Source organism: Octopus bimaculoides, chromosome 11, assembly GCF_046866305.1.
Source record: "Octopus bimaculoides isolate indiv1 chromosome 11, ASM4686630v1, whole genome shotgun sequence".
NCBI classification, from domain to species: Eukaryota; Metazoa; Mollusca; class Cephalopoda; order Octopoda; family Octopodidae; genus Octopus; species Octopus bimaculoides.
The window spans coordinates 8,951,505-8,976,847 of record NC_142938.1 but is presented as its reverse complement, the minus strand read 5'-3'; the positions used below and the strand labels follow the sequence as shown (position 1 = coordinate 8,976,847).

General features: G+C 34.8%; 1 protein-coding gene across 5 annotated transcripts; it reads left to right on the top strand.

The window, feature by feature from the left end:
* The first annotated feature begins 287 nt into the window (after positions 1–287).
* LOC106879998 (uncharacterized) lies at positions 288–25,343 on the top strand. 5 transcript variants are annotated; one of them, XM_089359421.1, is made up of 10 exons: positions 288–998; positions 14,571–14,901; positions 16,663–16,834; positions 17,235–17,313; positions 18,287–18,520; positions 18,621–18,690; positions 20,143–20,230; positions 21,650–21,810; positions 22,676–22,749; positions 25,134–25,343. In XM_089359421.1, exons 2-10 carry the CDS (start codon positions 14,775–14,777, stop codon positions 25,167–25,169), a joined length of 1,041 nt encoding a protein of 346 aa, XP_089215547.1. In that variant the 5' UTR covers positions 288–998; positions 14,571–14,774; the 3' UTR covers positions 25,170–25,343. The 5 variants fall into 5 exon arrangements, with proteins under 5 accessions (XP_089215547.1, XP_052827444.1, XP_014785269.1 ...); XM_052971484.2 differs by lacking the exon at positions 288–998 and adding an exon at positions 12,032–12,144; XM_014929783.3 differs by lacking the exon at positions 288–998 and adding an exon at positions 12,934–13,271 and having other exon boundaries at positions 17,238–17,313.

Genomic DNA, 25,343 nt, shown 5'->3' with positions numbered 1-25,343 from the left:
CTTGCACGACAAATCGACCCCAGAATAATAATAAACAAATCGACCTCAGAACTTATTCTTTGTAAGCCTAATACTTATTCTATCACCCTCTTTTGCCGAACCGCTAAGTTACGGGGACGTAGACACACCAACATCGGTTGTCAAGTAATGGTGGGGAGACAAACAAAGACACACACACACACACACACACACACACATATATATATATATATATATATATATATATATATATATATATATATATATATATATATATACGACGGGCTCCTTTCAGTTTCCGTTACCAAATCCACCCACAAGGCTTTGGTCGGCCTGAGGCTATACAGAAGACACTTGTCCAAGGTGTCCGCAGTGGGACTAAACTCGGAACCATGTGGTTGGGAAGCAAGCTTCTTACCACACAGCCACGCCTGGTCCATGTTGTATCCCAGGTTCTTGTGGTCGTTAAATTGGATTGTGATAGGAAATTTCCAGCTAGTCATCTGGAGGCACACAAAGCAATTTGAGAAGTAACTGGAACATTTCAGAGAATGCTTGAAGGTGTTAAAAGACGGTCGAAGATTTACCGGTTGCCAATAACGCAACTTTCCCATTAACGTCGTCAGCAAAACAAATACAGGCTAAGTTCATTAAACATGTTTGACTTCCGGACTGATCGAATAAATATCTGCCAATACTGGGTTTAATTTAATCGACTGCTCTTTCCGCAGATGGATGGCCATTATGACTGCGTTAAAAATCAGTATTCTTATTCTTTCATCAATCTCTCTCTCTCCCTCTTTTCTTCTTCTTTTCTCCCTGACTGCATTAATTTTATTTACAATCTATCCCTCTCTCTCTTTTTCTCATATGTAACCTGCTTAAAAGGTACGAGGAGGAGGAAAAGGAAGATAATTGAAAAATCCTTAAAGAGTAGACATACGAAGAGTCACTTAATACACAGGATTAGTCGAAACTGCTGCCGTATTTCAATAACAGGTCACATACAGATTAACAAGGTAAGCCTTTGAAATATTAGCTGAGGATTGAAGAACTGAACATGATTTCTATTATCGGCTTCAGATACCAACGTCTGTCATACAGGGCTACATCAACTGATCAATTTTAATAGCCTAATTCAGAAGTTCTCAACATGGGCGGTAACGCTTTAGGGAGCGGTGAGGTAACATAATCAACTAAATTTTACTTATAGTAGTAATTATATTATTTATACATGATAAAAATAGTTTCGGTTATTAAAATAAACTGAGATGTCATCCGGCACAGGGAAGTCATTAGCTTGCAAAGCATAAAGTAAATTTTGTTTTTATCATTTCACTGTTAAAAACTTATACAATCCATTTTTAGAGTAGTTTATAAATTAATCTCCATGTTAAGTTAGTTTAGTCGTGATACCCCACTCACCATTTAGGTGGGCGCAGGGCATAACAACTACTCAAAAGGTGGGGTGCTATAGAAAAACAAAATGGTAAAGAATCACTGGTCTAATGTAATGACCTGTCATCAGCTGTTCCGAACGATTAATTTTCGTACCATTATAATTTCAGTATTTGTGACAGCTGTACCAGCCATTATTAACGAGGAATATGAACTACACCTCACCTCACGTTATATTTAATAGCCATTATGTTGCCTTTTCACAAATATATTAACATAAATGAGAAATAGGCAGAGATTTATTTGTTGTTCTGACAGGCACAAACACCAAGATTCAGAATTACAAAAAAAAAAGAAGATATGGAAATTTATGTTGTCTCTTGCAAAAAAAAATTTCTTAATAAGGATTTATACAAAGAAAAATTTATCGAATGAAATTTCAATTCAGTTGATGGTCTTTAAAAGATATTGTCAACTATCAATGTAGAATGAGAGATTATAGATAACGATAATAAAGTCTGGAATTAAATAGCCGTGATTCAGCGTATGTGGAATTACGGGATTAATTAGATACAATGCACCGGTTAGAGTAAAGCAACATTTTCCAAAAGAATGGTAAATATTAGTCTTTTGCTCCGTTTTTAATGACTTAATCAAAATAGGAATGACAGCACACGTGACTCTTTTCAGGGTCTCTGTGGTTGGTGGGTAAAAAGAGGAGGTTACCGTCATACCAGAAACATAGCCTGAATACTTGCAGCAAAGCGGATAAAGATATCCAGGGCCAGAGTGGGAGTGTTAACTTAGGCGACAGATGAAGTCTACAACTAAAGAGCAGAAACAATCTCCCTGACTGGCCTCCACAATAAGTTTCTGCCGATCGAATTTCACTTATAAAACTTTGCTCGAGCCGAGGTTATTGTAGAAGACACTTCTCAAAGGTTTCTCGCAATGAGACACCTACGATAATCTACCATATTTTGGTCACTGAACATACAGTTGGTGGACCTATTTTTTGCCTGGTTTAACACCGCTGCCAGGACATTATATACCTTTAGCGAAGTCTGCTTGTTACAGGCATGTAGACCAAGTCTCTGGTCTAAAGATAACCTTCTTTGTTCTCATTAATCCCATTAATTCAGAGACCCTGAAAAAGACATAGGCAGTGCTTTTTCTCTTTTGACTTAGCTATAAATGAACTAGCATTCTGAAAGCCTTTGAAAGGATTTCGTTTTCTAGTTATGGACATTTACATTTCGTTTTGACATAATTGATAAATCACTATGGAAATGCATGAATATCACAATTCCATTACTCTTTAGCATTAAACAACAGGGTTTTTCTTTTTTTTTCTTTTCTTTTTGTTTCTTTTCACATAAGCAATTCTTATAAACAGCAGAATCACTACCGTACATTATGTACAAGTCTGATTTTCATCTTCCGCTGCGAGTTCTCATTACATGCCTGACATATGCATGCAGATGTAAGTGTTTGTATATGTATCCTGTATATAGGAATACATGCTCATATGTTTCCTTATGTGTACATATACGTGTGTGCGTGTATGTATACGCGACTGCATGTATATATGTATATGTGTGTTTTCTTCATGTTTCCAAATTATAATACGCTTCACTTTCTTTCAGTATTAAGCCTCCGGGAAACTTGTAATAACTGAAATTTGGATTATTGGTATAAAGTTCATTCCCAAAATACTTATAATTCTTATAATATCGAACCAAGAATGACTGCGGCAGCTGGCAAGTCGACAATTACAGTTGTAGTTTTGTATAAATGCCTTCTTCGTTAAGCGATGTAATTGTAGTCATATTTTATTTTGTTTATGTATTATAATCCGTGTGTGTATTGGTATATTGATATAGGCACATAACACGCATATACATACATACATACATACATACATGTCTTGGATAATTCCTTCCGGGCAATTTCACGTAACTCTTCTTATAGCTGCATGTGTACACACACAGGTGCATGCACAATCAAGAGCATAAACCTCTGCAAATGCAACCACGTACACTCAATAACACAGAGACACAAAGGCGCGCATTTACACATATACACTCATAAAGTAAGTGGATCTCCGGCAGTTTGCCGATGAATATTCCAATTTTCGGCTCGACTAAACTGTTTACGGTTCGAATAATAGTTTCAAGTAGCTGAGCATTGCATAGAAACGTGTACAGTTAATGTTGTTCTCACTCAGAATCAACATCACCGGTGGGTGAGTGGTGGGGAGCAAGCTTATACAGGCTTAAGCAGCACCAAAAGTATCGCCCCAATAAAAGCATCGCCCGTAACGCCACCAGTCCTACCACAGCTACGCTACTGAGTAATGCACGGACACACGTATATGAAAGCACACACGAACGCACGCACACGCGCACACACGTGTATGCATGTATGCATATGTTATAAAACATATATTATACATATTGGCGACGAGCTGGCAGAATCGTTAGCACGCCGGACGAAATGCTTAGCAGTATTTCGTCCGTCTTTACGTTTTGAGTTCAAATTCCACCAGGGTCGACTCTGACTTTCATCCTTTCGGGGTCGATAAAATAAGTACCAGTTGATCACTTGGGATCGATGTAATCGACTTAACCCCCACCTCTAACTGCTGTCCTTGTGCCAAAATCTGAAATCAATAGACATATCAACAGTACCTGTGGAATTTTTACGATTATTTTGAAAAATATAACACCGTTAGTTGTAGAGAACCGTAGTTGCTTTTGAAGTTGTATTGTTTATGGGACACTTGATCCTTAAGATAGTGTTGGAGCATCTATTTTAAGAGAGAACATGCCTGAGCTCTCTAGTCTTTGTCCCGTCTTTCTACATTGAGGATTGGTATCTGTTATTTTTATTTTTACATCAAGAAGCAAACGAGTTCTACTAGAAAGAGTCACGTAGTTGTCCACGAGAAAGTGTTGGCCCACTGATCTTTTGCCTTTCCATTGTAATTATATTATTAGAATTTGGAACATAATCATCCATAGATACAGCAAAATATGTTATTAGAATTATTGAAAAATCTGTTAAAAAAACAATGTATACAGGCAATCTTGCTATGAATAATCGTTACAGTGAAAAGCATAACAACAACATCAAAAGCCTAATCTGTTTGTAATGTTATTCTACTGCGGTATCGCTTTGACAAATCTTAATACAATGCACAACATCCTTATTTTCATATCAGCAAAAAATCATATTGTTGAACATGAACCCAGAAACCGAGTGAACTAAGAACAGTGGCTGCCCACTCAGCTGTGATCTTTCACACACACACACACACACACACACACACACACACTATCTAATTTGAAATGCTTATTTCCTCATCAAATGTCTTGCGAATAATATAATTCAAATGTCATTTCAATAATAAACTATGCCGTTGATTTCGCTCCATAGTATATTAATCAACAGCGTTACGAGTACAATAAAAGTTTTGTGTATAAGATTATATCTTCATTTAGTTTCATAGTTATATCTTTACCAAGACCGTCGCAAAATGATATCATATGCATGTAATCATAAGTGTATATAAATGAATGTATATATTTGAATAATCAGACAAAATGACAGCAAATACGTCCGTGTTATTTCAAAATAATATGCATTATATAACATGTATTCGGTGTTTATTTATTGACAACCTTCCTGCAACTCTCTTGCCCTGTAAAACAACTCATGAAGGAGAAGGCCACTCAAACATAAAACCTGCAACTTTCTGGTCACCGCAGCCATCTTAGCCCGCTGAGCCCACAGCGGTCAGATCTCTAAGTCTAAAGAGTGGGATCGAATTGCGTGAACTGACACTCACAACTATAATATTAAGTGCAGGCAGGAAGAAAAGCCGAGCAGCGCCAAGGATCGGTTTACATAGCCAATTAACGGCGTACTGCTTTTCGTCGAGAACTTCAGACACGAAGATACTGCCATTATCTATGTTAGTAAGAATTAATAAATATTGTCCGTGGCTAAATTTGTATTATTTAAAGTGACGTGTATACATTAACAACCAGGACCAGATTATAGCCAATTGATTGTCTTAATCACGACCCAATAATGGTACCCGATCGACACTTCCGGACTCCAACTGACAGAATATAAAAACATGAATGATGAATGTGAAATAATACTTCTTTCTAATTTTGGAACAAGGTCAGCAATTTTGAAGGGAGGCGAAAGTCGATTACATCGATTCCACCTGGAGTTGACTGGTATTATATATCATCGAACCCCGAAAGTATGAATGAAAGGCAAAACTGACCTCGGCAGAATTTGAACTCAGAACGTAAAGCACCGGAAGTATTGCCATTAAATATTAAGTCCAACTCGTTTAATGATTCTGCCAGCTCGCCGTTAGCAGGTTAAAAATTCAGTTTTCTTACAAGAGATTTCCCAGACCAAATTACTATATTAAATATAAGCTGCTTTTTAATTTTATTTATTAAACTCTACTAACTACAACTTAAGTAACACGACAATGAGGGAGCCACTACCAGGTTTCTATAGTCACTGAGAATACCAGCTAAATCTCCTTCATACCGCATCTAACCATGATAAAAAAAAAAAAAATTTTAAGCCGTATTGGACAATATACTCTCTGATATACAAAAAGACGGGATGGTCACAGTTAGTATATCTTAGATCAATATATTCATTTCTTTATTGCCCACAAGGGGCTGAACATAGAGGAGACAAACAAGGACAGACAAAGGGGTTACATCGAGCCAGTGCGTAACTGGTACTTATTTAATCGACCCTGAAAGGATAAAAGGCAAAGTCGACCTCGGCGGAATTTGAACTCAGAACCTAACGGCAGACGAAATGCCGGTAAGCATTTCGCCCGGCGATTACAACTAAACTAAGCTTAAACATCTACAAAAACAACTGCATATATAATTATGTTCTCATAAAAAAAAAGACATCGGCCAATAATAAAACTACTCCAATTTTAGTCCAGGCAATTTCCATACACACAGTTGATTGCCTCTGCGGGAATGAAATCCGAAACAAATATATCATTGATAAAAACATCGTGTAGTAATATATTAGATTGTTTGGAAAAAAATGACGAAGCATGAATTTCATTAGAATTGAATTTCAACCGACTGGAATATGTATTTGACAAATAAATCTGATTACAGGCTTGATTAATTGTGTGTGTGTGTGTGTGTGTGTGTGTGTTTCTGTTAAATGACAAAATAGATTGTAGTAATTACATAAAATAAAAGGACGGAGCAAAACAGAAACACCACGGAAATATCTACAACGGAAGTAACGTAAGGGAAATATCAAAAAGTCAAAACGATAAAATTCAAAATGCCCGAACGACACTTCTAATCTAAACCCTTAAACGGGAGAATCTCTCACTCTCTTTCTCTTTCTCGCCCTCTTCCCTTTCTCTCTCCTCCCTCCCTTCATCTACACCCTCGCCACGTTTTTTAAATAATTTGATATTCAATGAAATTCGAAATACAAGCAAGAAATACTGATTGGGAAAGTTTCTGACTCTCACCGAGAAACTTAAGCCGCACAAATTGTTCATGAAGAAATACAATGCGATCGAATATTTTCGGAAGTCACGTTATGCATACTTAGTGGAGAAAATATACTGCAAATCATTTTGTCAGTGTTGGAAGCAGTCAGTTCACATTCTTGAGATCGGTTGTAGTCTTATCTTTTATCTTTTACTCGTTTCACTCAAAAAATAGTGGTCTTCAAGAGTTTTAGTCGAACAAATCGACTCCAATATTTACTTGAAACCTGGCAGTTATTCTATCGGTCTCTTTTGCCGATCTTCTATGCTGCAGGGATGTAAATAAGCCAACACACACACACACACACACACACTCGTATATATATATATATATATATATATATATATATGCTCACACACACACACACACATACACACACTCGTATATATATATATATATATATATATATATATATATATATATATATATGCTCACACACACACACACACACACACACTCATATATATATGCACACACGCACACGTATATTATACAGAAAAAAATTTCTCAGAATAACAAGAAATATTTCATTTTTAAACGAATTTCAGACTTCAATGAAGACGGGGAAAAAAACACCATTTATTCCAGAATATTGGAATATCAGATTTACTCAGCTTATCTATATGTATTAGAATAAAATATGTGTGTTAATGGTAGGAACATACATGCAAAGCCAAATATGTTACTACCTTTACTAAGAACATGATATACCTAATATACAGGAATTAGCAAAATGAACCGAAAACGTCTTCTTTTTCAGTCAGTCCGTCTGACTGTAAATGACATTACAGTAAGATCTGTAGTTACATAAATTGGCAGCAAAACAGTTTCAGTTCAACGTACGTAAAGTATTATAAGAATACTGATGAAATAAAAATGTATCATGATAAAAGGAAATATTTCATGTGCAAAGGCTTTAGAAAGTACTCGATGAACCAGGAAAAAACATATTATCAAATTCAGGATATTGATATATTAAATATACATCGCACTTAAATCTAATTAGTATCCTAGAATATAAGCTTCGTTATACATTCTAAAATTACATGCAGCCATGCATTAAATCTAGAGCTCGATACATGTGAGTTTCTGGCAGGAACATACTCCTGAAACGAAAACTATGTTTATTGCTTTCATCAGAGGAGGCCAGACTGACTAAATCTGGTTCCAAACTATGAGGACTAACAAAACAAACAGAAGCGTGTTATTCAGTCACAATTAGCTAACTCTACGGAATGATCATTAATTATAAACAATAATTGGAAGTAAAATAATCTAAGGTAATCTTATGTAATGAATATGATCAAAATTATTGCTGAAATTAAATTTTACTCGTTTTTGCTTTTAGTTTACAAGATTTTTGATGTGAAGTCGTTTGTTGAAACAAATGTTGTTGTATCTTGGGAGGGTCATTCTACCAATGATAAACACACGCACGGGTTCTATTTTACTTCTTTTATAATTATTGGTCGTCTAGTAAACCATTTAAACAATTTACAGATCTTTTCCTTTTGGCCGGCACATAGAAAAAATAATTTTTTGTAACTAAACACTTTCAAATTTCGTATACTGGTAGAATGTATCATTTAAAACATCATTTACTCTTGGCGTTCTTAAGAAAATTCTTCATTTTCGAAGTTATTTCGTATTAAAGTTGTCGTAATTTTTTTTTAAAAACCGGATGTAACATATAAATACCTTCTCCCTGTCCAAAAAAACCCACGTCTCAAGAACACTAAGGTGCAATTGGTAGTGCAGCAAAGATTTACATGAAGCTCTTCAAAATATAAAATGCAGCGATAGGAAATGGTTAAAAACAAAGGAGAATAAGAAGCAGAATAGTTTTTTTAATTTATTCTAGAAAAATAAAATAGAGGCATGGACGTGTGGTTAAGAAGCTTTGTTTTGTTTGTTTCTGGTTCAGTTCCGTTGCGCGGCACCTTGGGCAAGTATCGTCTACTATATCAACGGACCGACCAATGCTTAGTGAATGTATTTGGTAGACAGAAACTTTGTGGAAGCCTCTGTGTGTGTGTGTGTGTGTGTGTGTGTGTGTGTGTGTGTGTGTGTGTGTGTGTGTGTGTGTGTGTGTGTTTGCTTGCTCTTCTGCCTTCCTGCTTGACAACCGGTATTAGTTTGTTTACAACCTTGTAACTATGCAGTGCGGCAAAAGAAGTCGATAGAATAAGTACCGAAAATATATATACTGGAATCGAATTGTTCAACTAAAACCCCTTCAAGGCGATGCCCCAGTATGACCGTAGCCAAATGACTGAAACAGGTAGAAGATAAAAGATACAGATAAAATAAACACCATCCTTTGAAGAATCCACGAACTGAGGCGAGAACGCCCAATAAAACAGAGTTAAATATATTGTATTTCATGTTAAGAAGGAGAAATACCACTGATTTAATAACATTAATCAGCTCATAAATCCAGACGCAAAGCATAAAGCAAATGACTGATTATCCAAGAAGCTACAGTACTGTTATAATCTGAGTAGTACAATAATGCTTTCTAGCGGAAAATATCTTCCTAATGCCTTGTCTATTTGTGTTAAAGTATCATAGTGTTAATTAAGCTCTATAAGATGCTGAGATATAATTTACTTAGTTTCTTTGCTTTCAGCTATGGAAAATCTGTAAGATTAATGTCCTGGAATACAGATCTGAAGAAATACTGCTGTGCATTATTGCATTGTTCATAAGTCATAGAAAATTCCCCGTAGGTATTAGCCTTGATTGCAGAATGACATTGTCTAATGTCGATATTTCTCGTCGTGTGAAAGGAATCAACATACGAGCGAAGGAAAAATGTATGTTTTGGTGCTGATACTTTATATTTTAATTTCTGAAAATTAAAAATGGATAACAATAAGCATAAACGCAGGTTTTGGTATTTTATTACAGCAAAATAATTTCTAAATTTTCAATTAATAGAAAACTAGATTCGAAAGAGGCGTCCTGCCTTAATTTCATAATCCACCATAGGTTCAGTCAGTCTTACTTGGATTACAAATTTCTCAACAGCAAAATAGAAAAAAAAATCAACATAGTGTGCGTAGCATCATCACAGACTGCACACTGATCATACCTTACACACCATTTACATTAATCTGAACGGCTACTCTATACTTCTGTAGAGTACAAATTTATTATTCTTAAACAAGAATATTATTGACAGTGACTTCCAAGTTTCGGCCAGTTAAGCCATCGTCACGTACATACATACATACATATATATATTGCAAACTGCTGTCTACATTAATTTTCTATAATTAGGGATGGGGTATATATATATATATATATATATATATATATATATATATATATATATACATATATATATATGTGTGTATGTATACATATTTATGTATGTATGTATGTATGTATATATATGTATGTATGTATATATATATATGTATGTATGTATATATATATATGTATGTATGTATATATATATATGTATGTACGTATACATATATATATATATATATATATATGTATGTATATATATATATATGTATGTACGTATATATATATATGTATGTACGTATATATATATATATATATATATATATATATATATATATATATATATATATGTATGTATACATATTTATTTATGTATGTATACATATTCATATATGTATGTATATATATATATGTATGTATGTATATATATATATATATATATATATATATGTATGTACATATATATATTAAGAGTTAATATTGTGTGTGTGCGTGCGCGCGCATATAGATAGATAGATAGAAAGCAGCCGTCAAAAAGTTTAATAGAAGGGAGAGAACTCTAACTGGTTATCGACTTGCTCTTATTTACAATAGATTCATAGCATTTTTTTTTTGAAAACTTTCAAAATGAAAATACATTTACACACGCACATTGAGGCACACACACGCACACACAAATATATACCTACCTATATATACACATGCGCATATGTATGAATATATATATATATTTACACAGATATGGTGTGTGTGTGTGTGTGTGTGAAAGAGAGAGACAGACAGACAGACAGACAGAATCCAATTCATTATTCTGCTATTTTGTTTGGTTCAAGATTTTGACTTCTCTATCAAATAATATACACTTTCATTTTTTCTGTTGATATTATTTGAGTCATCAATACCTTTGATTATCAGTATATATTTATTTACACGGCATTTCTAGGCGTGCAGATAAAATATTTAATATGATGCTAACAGGTGAATATGATACGCAAGTCTGCAAATCGAATATAGATTTTTACATGTAGAAAAAAAAAAAGACGTTATGTTTAATTTGGCGAAATGAATTTGAGTGGTTAAAAACAATATAAAGAGCCAAGGGAAATCACTCAAAGAGACAGTATACTACTGGATAATTAATTTTGGATAATTAAGTTAAAGAGGGCGACATACTTCATGCTGTCTGCCAGTGGTCCCCAATCTATTTTTTTTTGCACCGCTGACCAGTTTCATTCAAGACATTTTTTCCACTGAGCAATGACAAAACACAATATGCATAATATATAATTTAATTATTACATATATAATCCAGATGTAATTATTGTATTGTATGCTTTGCACGTTATTTCTGCTATTATTACAATGTAGACAAGACGGCGAGCTGGCTGAATCTTTAGCACGCCGTATATATATATATATATATATATATAATTGAAAGGCCAAGATGACGTTGGCGGAATTTGAAATCGGAACGTAAAGAACCGAAAGGTATTCTTTCTGTTTATGATCACGACATGAAAGTGGAAATCGTAGGCAATTGGTATTAAGAATGAAAAATTTTCAAAAAAAAATTTTTATGTTCAGAATCGTAATCTGCATTTTTAAACGTGGAACTCGAAAAATAATATCGAAAAGATGTTAAACACAAGAATAAAAACGAGGGAGTGGACAAGAATTAAACATTTGGAAAGCTGTCTTTTATGAAGTAGGCGGCTAAACAAATGTTCTTTTGGTTGGGGTGGGGGGGGGGGGGGTGAGTGGGATGTGGTTCCTCCTACTCGACAGGTTTGTCTGGACATAACCGAACACTGCCACTTTCATTTTCTGATCACGAAACGAAAGAATACCGAGCTGTAACAAACATTCATAACAGAAAGTTACGAGAATTATTACCATAAGATGTTGATGGTTCGAAAGTAATATTATGTCCATTAGTAATGTATACTTTCGTTTCATGATCTGTCGATTCTTTAATTCCGTCTTGTTTTCCTTTCAAAGCATCATGAAAATATTCCACTAATAGCTCTGAAGGTTGCTCAAATTATATTTGTGTGTAACTGGTTACAAGCAATTAAAAGGCAGTCACGGAATGTTCTGGCGTACCGTTTTCACTTAAAGAAACTTAATTTTGTTCAGATTTGTAAGTGAATGATAATAATAATAATAACAATAACAACAACAATAATCTAGAAATATTAATTTTAACCAGATGAAGTCGATATAGCTGTGGCAAAAGAGGAAACATACGCATATAGCAAGGGAAAATGTATTACAGAAGTGCACATCTAAGAAATCAATAAACCATTACAGTTCATATTTTCCACGGCACGCAATAACAATCTTTTCTGATGTGCAAACGCTCATTTGTGCCATTGCACCATCTCCCAGAAACTATTGAAAAAGTCTTCTGGTGTGCAGTTCGTCAGTTTTAGTTTATTGTCTTCGCATGAGACCAAAAAGACAGGATAGCTAAGAGTCGGAGAATGGAGAAGCAAAACTGAAAGTTATTAAATAACTGACTAAAAGTGATAACAAAAACTTCTTTTTACTGAAGCGAAAACGGCACGTTATATTCCGCGATCGCCTCAATGAAATACCGTGATCGATAGGACGCTCTTTTTGCGTATTTTCTTAAAAGAAACAAATTCTTATTATCACAAAATTATGTTCTAAATTCAATTTCGGGTTATTCTGATTCAAGTGTAATAAATATGCATTTTCTGTTCATACGATTTTGTTTTCTTTTTTTCAGACTATTCAGTATCCGTTGACGTTCTTCTCTTCTGTAATCTCTTCTCGTCATCAAGTTTTTGTCCGTTATTTTTCACGCTAACTGCACAAGTTCGATGTTTGTGTCTTTCTTTGTGACAAATCTTCACTCAAAACTGTTTCTAGGAATTGTTTTTCTCATATTATCAAAAGAAAAAGTCGATATGTCATGTGATTCGTCTTTTCGTCGTTGGTTCAGTGAACATTTTAAAATATTCTTATGTAAAACATAGATGTGAATGAAATTTTAATAGAAAGAAACGTTTATTTACGCAATACTCCAGTCTATTTACTCATGTAAGGAAATATCTTTTATTAGACCAAAAATTACATTATTTTCTTCTTTTATTTCAGTCAACAAAATTTCTCTTTCTCATCTTCAAAAATGCAAGAAAACTATTTCTTTTGGATTTTGCTGAACAATCTTACCAACGAATTGGTTTTTAACCTAATTTTTTTTTTAAGTTTTATTTCAATTTTATTTTGCTATTGTATATTGGACTTAGGTTGCGTTTAACTTTTAACGATATCTAATTCGACCATAATTCTTTTGTTACGAATGAGTGGGCGTTGCAAATGTTAAAATCTATGCATGTATTTAATTTGTGATTTAGCAGAATTTAACCATACCGTAGGCGTAATTAGCTAATGGGGGAACCTCTGTAAATTGATCTATCTGCTAGAAATAAGTCAAATTACACCCTCTTTTCTTAAAGAAACATGGGCCATAACTAGAACACCTTTGATCACAGATCTGCTGGATAGGGCGACATGAAAAGTAAATCTTATGTAGTGCCATAAAAAAAAAATCAGTGAGCCTCTGTGTGATCGCTCAACTTGCTGGAAATATCAGCCGAACCTTCTTCAAACCACACTCAGCTGTCTAAAAATGGAAGGACACATTCTATGATTTAGTCTAATAAAAAAATTTAACGATCAAAGTTGGAACTTTCTCTAACATTTTACGTAGTTCAACCGGATCTTTTTTAAAACGGGGGCCACAACCAGTGTTCCAAGTTTCAAAGTGTTTCGTTAATGAAAAATGTGGCCCCCGTTTTAAAAAAGATCCGTTCAACCTACACTAGTAAATGTACGATAAACCAAATAGGAATTTTGAAAGAATTATCTATAAAACTAGTTTGCCACCTTATGTTATTGTTATTGTTATTATTATTATTATTATTATTATTATTATTATTATTATTATTATTAAAAAGGTGGTGAGTTGGCTGAATCACTAGCATGCCAGGCAGAATGCTTAGTGGCATTTCATCTGTCTTTATGTTCTGAGTTCAAATGCCGCCAAGGTTGACTTTGCCTTTCATCCTTTTGGGTTTGATAAAATACGTACCAGCAGAATACAGGGATCAATGTTACTGATTTAGCCCCTTCTCCAAAATTGCTGGCCTTGTGCCAATATTTGAAATCATTATTATTATCCTCCTTTCAGGGTCGATAAAATAGGTACCAGTGGAGCACTGGAGTTGATGTAATCAACTAGCACCCTCCCCTAAATTTTGACCCTTGTGCCAATTGTAGAAAGGATTATAATTATTATTAATCATAATAACCAAAGTATTTTATTTTATTTTACAGATTTCAAAAGCTCCAGTGAACACAAGAACTGTGTGGCCAAATAGGTTGTAAACAGAATATATCCAAGAACTTTTTTTTTTATTTTTCAGTAGAGGCTTCTCTTAAAAGCCTACACCATCTAGAAACAAGCCATCAACTTTATACACCTACACTTGTACATTTATCCCCCACACAAAAAAAATAACTGTGCTTAAAGCCTGCAGGATGTATACACAATCTGGCAGAAGATCTATTGAAACAGACATAGATTACAGAGAAAATATTTTCTTTGATCACTCTCGGAGTAAGAGCTTCAATATAAGCAGGACTTTCACGCAGACCTTCAATACAGGTTTTTTATATCTTTTTATTTTTTTACTTGTTTCAGTCATTTGACTGCAGCCATGCTGGAGCACCCTCTTTAGTTGGACAAATTGCCCCAAGGACTTATTCTTTGTAAGCCTAGTACTTATTCTATCGGTTTCTTTTGCCAAACTGCTAAGTTACCGGGGATGTAAACACACCAACATCAGCTGTCAAGCGATTGGACAAACACAGATACACACAAATATATATATATATACAATTATAAATACATAAGAACAAAATTAGATGCTTGTATTCATAAACAAAGAAAGAGAAGCAGGGAGGGGAGAAAATAAAAGAAACATTAAAATGTCTGATGTCAAATAAGTCAGTGTTGAATCAGTGATGTCAAATTGGTGGTGTCAAAACAGCTGTGCCAAAACGTCTCATGCCTAAGACAAAAGAAATCCCCATTGCTCAAGGTTTTTTTTTTTGATTGATAGAGTGGATAGAAAAGAAAGCCATTGCAACAAAATGAGTTAGGCTGAGATGGAGAATGGGGCTTCAGTGTGAAGAATGATGCAGGGTGACTGAGGTGAATGCAGATGAATTAGGGTGAGATGTAGGAAGAGGCTGAAATAGTAAAAACAAAGTGATTATGGTGACAATATGAAAGAAGATGAAGGTGGTGAACTGGCAGAGTCATTGGTATACCTAGCAGCATTCTATCCATCTTTATATTCTGAGTTCAAATTCCGCCAAGGTCATCTTTGCCTTTCATTGTTTCAAGGTCAATAAAATAAGTACCAATTGAGCACTGAGGTTATTGTAATTGGCTTACGCCCCCATCCCTGAAACTGCTGGTCTCATGCCAAAATTTGAAAGTAATATGAAAGAGGATGGAAGGATTAGAGAGAGGCATCCATAGTGGAGAATAATACTAGAGAGAAATGAATAGTTGGGCAAATGGTTGGAGGTAAGAGAGTGAGATGGATATTGATAATGTTTGACTTGCAGAAGAGGAAAGGAGAGTAGACAGCTAAAAGTATGTAAAGCTGATATTTGCTGGTGAAGAAGAGTTCAAATGACAAGTAGTTGGGATAATGACGATAAGCGAGTAGAGTCAATGAGAAAGCATATGCATTTATGTGGATCATTAGTACATTGAAGTATAAGATACTTCAGAGTAAATCTTAACTTTTAGCTGATACTGTATATGTAATTGAACTAAGTAATTGAATTAAATGCTACAGAAACCATGAGTAACTGTCTTTTACACAATGTCTTCATTGATAGATTATGAAGGATAAGTCCAACTGACTTTCAGGAAAATCACTTTCGGAACTGAGTACCTGTTTGTAACAAACCATGGAGACATCTATTAAGGCCTCCACTTAATTGGAAAATTTGATTTGCGTAAATAACACATTTCTGGCAGCTACTTCAGTAATTAAATCAGTGACATATAAATCTGTGTAGTATTGATGCTACAGTCTACTTTACAGTAAGACTAGATTTCTTAGCTGGAAATGTGTCTAATTAAACTACACTGAATTCACTGTGTGATTGTACACAAATGCCTTATTCGTACAACCACTTCAAGAACAGAAAAAGAGGAAACAGTCCAACTAATTTCAATACATTTTAAAATCTCAATGAATTTTTCTTTCTCCTTTAGTTTTCTTTTCATCTCTCAGTAACGATTCTGCTAGCTCACTGCCTTAATGTAACTAAATATTGCAAGGCATTTTGTCCAGTGCTCTCTTTTGTTCCCAATATAATATATTCTTCTGTTTAAATCTTTCAGGCTTTCGGCCATGGGACTTCAGTTCTCCATCAGATTTCATTGAAGGAAAATCTTCTGATCAGATTTTCAATAGTAAATCTTCTAATCAAAGTAGAAGTGTAGAACTATGGCAACACGTAGCTAAATATTATGAGAAGCTCAAATATCATGATTATTCTACCAAGTATCCAAGGTAACTAATTTCATATCTTCTCTATAGCATTTGGATATTTGTTTGATTTGTGGTTATTTCTTTTCTCTCAGTGTCAAACCCTAAACAGTTTTATACACATAGTCATGGTTGTGCGGTAAGAAGTTTGCTTCCCAACCACATGGTTTCAGGTTCAATGTCACAGTGTTGTAATAGTCATGGCTGGAATGCTTTTGATCACAGGTCTGCTTAGTCAGTACTGACCTTGGGCTAAGCACTACAACTACAGTCATCATCACTTCACCATTGCTAATGCTATCACCAACACTGCCACTACCACCATCATCACCACCACCATTACCACCACCACAACAACAACAATAGCAACATCATCAGCTTCCACCTATGATTCTTCACTGTTTATTTTTTACTTCCATTCCAGCAGTGCCTTCGCTCATTTCAGTATTTTGGAAGTTGATCCCAATGGCAAGTTTATACGACTGTATAATTCTGAAGAAAAGGTAAGTTCTTCTTTCTTATATATTTTAATTATTATCTCTAGATGAAAATGATGATTTGGCAGAATCGTTAGCATATCGGATGAAATGCTAAATGGTATTTCTTCCCATTCTTTATGTTCTGAGTTCAAATCCTGACATGGTCCACTTGCCTTTCATTCTTTCGAAATCAAGAAAATAAAATACTTCTCCCACTGTTCTATAATGTGGGCTGACAATGTATCACCTCTATAGCTAGACTCCTCTGCTTGTCTCTCAATCATACTTCAGCTTTCAACACCTGGTATAAAGCCACCTCCCCCTCTCATATCCTCCTCCCACTTAGTTGTGGAAGCCTTTTCCTTCTCTTTTTCCCCTGTTTCTTCTTCTGCAAGTTACTTGGGAACCTCACTAGTGCTGGTGGTACCTAGTACGCACTGTAAAGTGGTTGGCATTAGGAAAGGTATCCAGCCATCGAAACTATGCAAAGCTAACATAGGAACTGAGTGCAACCTTGCAGTTTACTGGATCCTGTCAAACCATCCAACCCATGCCAGCATGGAAAATGGACATTAAATGATGATGATGACGACAACAACGACGATGATGACCTGTATTTAAACTCTATTTTCAATATAACTCTTTTGAGTTTGAGAATCTAGTTGGGTATGTATGTATCTATCAAATGTATGTATGTATGTATGATGTGATGCTGAAAAGTTCCTCGCATTGAGTAAAAGAAAATACAGGAGGATCAGTTAATTATGATTTTAATCAACATGTTCCCCTGTCAGATTCACACACTTATTGCAGCAGTCCTTCAGTTTAAATCTAAGCCCTGTAAAAGAACTTGGAAGGTTGGGCTTCCAACCAGACCTTTCGTGACACTCTTAAAGCCAGGAACTTCTCAGCACCATCCCCTCGTATATGTGGAATCTTTTGAGAATCTAGTTGGGTATTTTTGCTTTTATTTTGATACTTTCTAACCTTATTTCAGGAAATGGAAATTGGTAAACACATTATTCAACAGAACCTCAAGGGTGAACCTATTGTCATTTTTAGGTTCCCTTCACAAGCAAAATTTCCTCGAAACTCTATAATGACTGTATGGGCATCCTCAACACACACAGACATCTATAACCAGTCACCTTTGGATTACCTGTTTAAAGAGCAACCTAGCTGGGCCACTGAATCAGATGTCACCACCATCTTATGCAATCCTAAGGGTCAGGTAGGTTGGTTTCACACTCCATTCAATTCCTTTGATATTAACCCTTTTCCTACTCTTTCAACTTTCTAACACTCTTATTATTATTATTTTCTTCATATAGGCTATTGCATGGACAAATCCTTTTATGAAACCATCTAAGATGACATTAAAAAAGAATTTAAACGAAACTAGTAAGTATACACCTCTAAATTCAGCCTTTTTTTTTTTTTTTGTTCTGTTTTATTGATTAGTCAGAGGTGGTGAGGCAGTGTTTAAAACCTGTCACAGATTTGTATGATAGAAGCAGATTCTACTGATTGTGCAGGTGTCTACTGATTATTCTACTGATTATGCAGGTGTCTACTGATTATTCTACTGACATCTTGTTAATTCTCAATAAATTGGATCCAGTGCAATTCTTTTTTGTTAGAATCACATAATTCACTTGCAGCAAATTAGCAGTTGTTAGGGTGTTAGATAGAATGCGCTACAGTTTTTATTTCAGGTCTTTGTGCTCTGATTTCAAATCCCACCAAGGCCAACGTTACCGTTTGTCCTTCTAAGATCAACAAATAAGGTATCTGTCAAGTACTGGAGTAAATTCATTTTTCTCCTGCTGTAAAAACCATTCCAGTGGAGCATGGTGCAGTCCTCTAGCTTACCAACTCCTGTCAAACCATCCAATCCATGCTAGCACAGAAGACAGATGTTAAATGATGATGATGATGACCATGACGATGATGACAGCTCTTATGGACTTAATGTTTAAAAAAAATCAACAAGATTCAGAGAGAGATGAAAATTTGTCCCAGCAACTGGATTTTTATTCAGTCAGGTAGCTTTTCACAACATCAGTGGTGAATGTTTTATTCAATTCTTCCTACATCAGAGATGACAAATCCTCATCCTGGCATGTGGCTGGATGCATTTACACACCACTGAAGAAGTCCAGAAGGGCTAAAATGCATCTGAAACTGTTGCTAGCCTCTGCTGAGGTGAATTTTTGTCCCTTTCTGATATTTATTGTTTTCAACACAGCAATCCCATAAGAGGTATTATCTCTGGACAAATTCGGCAGTAACTGATCTATCAACTGTGTGCATACATTAAGTATGATACACAGATGGCTCTTTTACACTGATGCTTACCAAATAATATAAGTTTCTGCGAATATCTTCATACCTTTAAAACACTGATTTTAGGTTTCAATGTCTGAGGTTAAGGAACTTGACTATGTGTCTACATGAATACAAGTTCATGCCTTACAACAACCATTATGTTGCTCACATTGGTAAGCTTTTAGTTTGACTGCAGGTGTCACTCCTATTTCACACACTTCAGCAATAGTTCTAGAAAATTTCCCTTAAAATTATATGAAAGCTTTTTTTTTTTACTGGAAAGGGATGTAAAGCAATTCTTATAAAGATTTGTTTCATTAATGAATATCCTTCGTCTTTCACTTAACAGTAAGGTAATGGTTGGAACTCAGTCAGTCAAATAATCTAAGCCAAACCCTGTTTTGATTTTTGCTCAGTGGATTTAGTCATTTAAGGTTTGAACTCACTATGGCCATTTGGTTCATAGCTCATTGTGCTTTAGTCTCACAACCATAGCAACTCAAAAAATTATTTGTTTCTTGCTAGTGCCAGTTATTGTGGAAGACCAGCCTTTTGAGCCAGAAGTGGACAAAGTTGTGAGCAAAAAATCAACGAAAGTTACATCAAATAAAAGGTAAGAACAGAATAATGTACTCTTTGTATATTTCTCAATGACATGATATTTATCTTAGTCCTTAATTTCTAGTCCTTGTAACTGGACCCTATCTAGAGCCTGGTCTTTTGAAAAACGACACTTGTTGGCTGCAATTTGTCTACAATTGCTGGCTTGATATTGTCTACAGTTGTTTTCTGGTCCTTTGAAAGAAAACAATTGTTGGCTGAACACAGTCTATAATTGTTTCCAATTCCTTTCAAAGACTCCTTATGCTAGCTGTTTTATTTTTATTGTAACGATCCAAGTGAGTTCGAGAAGTCCAGAGTTCAGAGTCAAGCGTAGTTCGTGTAAGTTTGCAATGAAGTCGGAAGGTTATTTAAATTATTTAGTTGGTTAGTTCACAAGAATATTGATTGTTGCTTCATAAAGAGATTAGTTAGTTCATTACATTGTTTTTACTGTTGTCTGGTTATCTTATTTATTGTGCATAACAAATTACATTACAACATCTGGCGACGAGGGTTTCAAAGCTCACGCAGATTATTTAGCAATTTGTTCGTTATACAACTTGTTAAATAACAAAAAAACTTATTAACTTCCATAGTACAGTTGAAAAAGCAACAAGAACAGCAACAAGAGTTGCCAAAGCAACTATTACAGCAAAGAAGTCCAAAACTGTTTATTTTCGCCAGATGGTGTTTCGAGCTTGATTACTAAAATTCAGTTATGACCCCGATGAGGATATAACTTTTGCATCATACTATAGAAGGTACAAGGAGATTTTTAAGCAAGATTGTAAATCATGGTTGGACAAACAAAAACTGAGGTTGTTATTGCAAAACCTGGCATGAACATTACTGTAATTTCATATTGCCCAAAAAATCCAATGAAATTTGTTTTCAAGAAACAATAGAATTACTGTCTAACATATTCGGTGATAAAACTTCTCTATTTAACACTCGAATGGTGTGTTGGAATATATCGAAAAAAAGAGAATGTTGATTTTCTCACATATGCAAGAACAGTCAACAGGATGTGTGAGATGTGTGAAAGAAGAACTTAAACCTGAGATGTTCAAGTGTCTTATAGCTAGTGGGGTGAGCGGTAGATGCAGTCCACCTCAGGTGATACTTTTGGGTCTGCTGTAGGCAATATGTGTTATTTATGGGGTCTGGGTGTAGCAAATGGAAGGGCTGCCCCAGGCAGCACACACTCTAGCTAAGCTAGTGCCTTACTGTTTTGCCTGTGATTGAACTCAAAACCTCTAGATGTCTGCATTGCATTAACCAACACCTTTATCCACTACACTGTACTCGTAGACAGTGACAATCAGGATGAAGACATCAGTCCAACTAATGTAAATAGTGCACATAAAATAACACCACTGTCTGTAACTGAAATCACTAAATTATTTGTTGAATTTCTGTTTTCCATTAGAGCTAGACCGAAAGTTAAATGGAATGTCAACCATGTTAAACATCCCTATGGTTTGCCATCTGGCCATGATTGCCATCCATGTTCAGAACTGAAGATAGTAAAAGAGACGCCTATTTCTACGGTCAAAAATCGAAATGCTTCAGTATTCTCACTTATTTCGAGTAAGTAATGTTTGTAGAATTGTTTTGGTATCTAAAGTTCTTAGTGGGATGATACTATGGATCAGTGGTTCTCAACCATTTTTTGCCAGTGGACCCTTTTGATTTCTATTTTTCTCTGTTGGACCCCTAGCTCTTTGATGTTTAAAAAATCATATATTTTAATAAAATTGTTAAAATATTTTGTGTACAACCAATTTATAACTGATAAATATTAACAACAAAATCTTATATGAACCCCACCCACCAAGGGCCATACGGACCCTGGTTGAGAACCACTGCTATAGATGATACTTTAGAAATGTTTAGTGTAGGGATTAAGCAACTTTGGATAATAGTGATAAATAAAAATGAAAAATAAAGAATTAAATTCATCTTTTAGCTTTTTTTTTTTTTTTTTTTTTTTTTTTTTTTTGGTGTTAAAAAAAAAAATTAAATAGAATCTGTAACATATCAAGTGCTGATAAAATAAATATTCTTAATATTATAAGGTCCAATGTAAGGTGGCAAGCTGGCAGAATCGTTAACATACACACAGACACACACACATATATGACTGGCTTCTCTCAGTTTCCCTCTACCAAATCCACTCACAAAGCTTTGGTTGGCCCTGTGCTATAATAGTAGAAGACATTTGCCCAAGGTGTCACACAGTGGGACTGAACTTGAGACCACATGGTTGGGAAGCAAGTTTCCATAATGCAAACCCTATTTCCCATTGACTGCCATGTCACATGGAAGTCAATGAAAAAAATGGTTTTGTTATGAAATTCCATTGTGGCAAAATTTTCATGAATGCAGCATTTCTATAATACAGAAAATGGCTGCACAATATTTTGTTTTATTTTATTATTTTTTTTTTTATCAGAATGTCGTATCAAGAACTCAGCAATGATTGCTCGAGCAAGTTGCAATTCTGTATCACAAAATTTTGACTGTTCAGTGAGTTTTATTCTTGTTCTATATCTATTTTCCAGTTAACCTTTTTTTACTGTTTCAATCCCAGCTCCATCCTATTGTTTTTTAGCTTTTTTTCCTCCCTTCTAGTCAATCAAAATAAGTTTTATTGAATTTTTTGGACCAAAATTTACAGCCAAAAAAAAAAAAGTTGGTTGGTTTATACACCAAGACGACTATGGAGGACCAAAAAGTGCATGCGAAATGCAGCAGGATTTGAAAAGATAGTGATGATGTTTGAATGTTTTCACTATGTACGATGTTGGCATGTATGCTGGAAAATGCAGTACTTCTCTTATTTTACTTGTTTGGAAGGTTTTTAAAAGCTTGCACTTTTACCTTTCAATGAAGCATTGGAACACAAGGAATACCATCAGCCATTTCCTTTCATTTTTCCCAAACAGTCCTAAACATTTTGCCTCAAATTTGTTTTCTTGCTCTGTCAGTATGCAAGGGTGACTGGAAATATGTGGTATCACCAGTAAGTTCCAGTAACAGGCCACAGTGGTTAACATGTTAAAGCAATCTAATTTAGCTGCAAACTTTTAAAATTTCCTGGAAGTTGATTCTTAATAAATTTATATTATCTTCTAACCAGTTTTGTGGCTGTCAAAATCATAGAGAAAAAATTGAATTCAATTGTTTATTGATTTTTCTTATTTAGTTAAACAAAATTTCCAGTTAAAAAGTTAATGAATTATTTACATTGAGATCTGATTTGCATTATTATACTCAAAGAATAGAGACACATATAGTGCCTTAGCTTATTTGAATTTGCCCAGAAACAGTTCTGTCCCAAACAGACTTCTTATCCCTTGTAATACTTCCACAGACTACATACATCTCTTCATTTCTTTTGCCAATGCAAAACTATTACTGATAATTCAATTTGAAGACATTTATTATGTGTGCGTGTTCATTTTTTTTGTTCTGTGTTATATTTGTAGCAATTCCATGTTAATATTTTACTAGCAGGACCCACGAAGATTTCACGGAATTAATGGTAAACTTATTGGGTTATTTCTGAAAACCTTATCCAAAAAAACTGACAGCGTAGCCTGTGTTGTGTCTGTATCAAAAGATAGTCACTCATTTGCTAATCATTGAAAAGTGAAGGAAATTGGAATACAGGTTAAAGGTCTTCACCCACGTAAGGTGTTGTTATCTCTTTGGTGGGATAGGAAAGTTTTAGTCCACTTTGAACTTTTAAACTCAAACCAAATGATAACAAAGGAGATCTACTGCAAGCAGTTTGAGAGGCTTAAGTCAGCGCTAGAAGAAAAACGATCATCTTTGATTTCAAGATGAAAGGTGTTCTTCCATCAGGATAATGCTCAGCCACATTACAGCGAGGATGACATTCCAAAGGCTGGACAAAACTTGTCTTCTAGGCAGTAATTTCTGGAACCACTGTTGATATTGGCTTGTGTTTATTGTCTGATCCCCATATACTGCATTAATATTCCTCACAGTTTCCATTGCATTGTTGTCTTTATTGAACTCAAAGCAAAATATGCCAGATATGCTCCTTTGACACTTCCATTATAGCTTTGAAAAAATAACTGTTAAAATCGAACTGCACTCTCAAAACTTGCACTAAGAATAAGTCCAAGGTAAAATTACTACCTGCTTTTATAGCAAGTTGATGCAGGTAGTTTATCCTGTCCCCCTCCGACTTGTAGATCTTGCAATTGAAAAAGCCGCATTATTTATGGGATGACCCAATAAAACTGCTTTCCACAGTTGACCATAACAGAACAGAAAATTTATGACTAAATAATTCTTTCTACTAAAGGAACGAGGCCTGAAATTTCAGGGAAGGGGACTAGTTTATTACATCAACCCCAGTGCATAACTGGTACTTATTTCATTCACCCCCCAAAAGGATGAAAGGCAAAGTTGACCTTGGTGGCATTTCAAGACAGAAAGTAAAAATGGACAAAATACCACTAAGCATTTGGCCCAACATGCTAACGATTCTACCAGCTCACCGCTTTCTAAACATAACTAAATAATGTCAGATATTTTGTCCAATGCTCTAACGACCATTATCATTTAATGTCCGTTTTCCATGCTAATATGGGTTAAACAGTTTGACAGGAGTTGGCAAGCTGCATGAGGCTCCAAATGTTTTGGAAAGGTTTCTATGACTGGATGCCCTTCCTAACGTCAATCACTTTACAATGTGTACTGGGTGCTTTTCACATGGCACCTGCACAGGTACTTTATAAGAGGTACCAGCAAGAGAGCTTTTTTACATGATACCAGTATGGGTTATAATAATGGATTATAATTAATCTAATACAAAACTTTTTTTCTATATAGTTTCTTGATTTTAATACTTAATTTGTGAATTTTATGCATTGCAGAAAATACCTGATAAGTTCCTAAAATATGAATTTTAATCCACTTCTTCCAAGACCTTCCTGAACTCTTTGGCTCACCTTTGTTAGTATCACATAATAACAAAAGTGAAAATTGACATTAAAAAAAAAAACAACAAAAAAAAAGAAACACTACAAAATCCAAGGAAATTGTTGCTTCTCTTCTATGTTTTTTAAATAAATCAGTATATTGAA

Coding starts and splice junctions, on each gene's coding strand:
- LOC106879998 (XM_089359421.1), top strand. CDS start 14,775: ATGTATACACAATCTGGCAGAAGATCTATTGAAACAGACATAGATTAC. Junction 14,902..16,662: donor CACGCAGACCTTCAATACAG/GTTTTTTATATC, acceptor TAAATCTTTCAG/GCTTTCGGCCATGGGACTTC. Junction 20,231..21,649: donor AAAGTTACATCAAATAAAAG/GTAAGAACAGAA, acceptor GTTTTCCATTAG/AGCTAGACCGAAAGTTAAAT.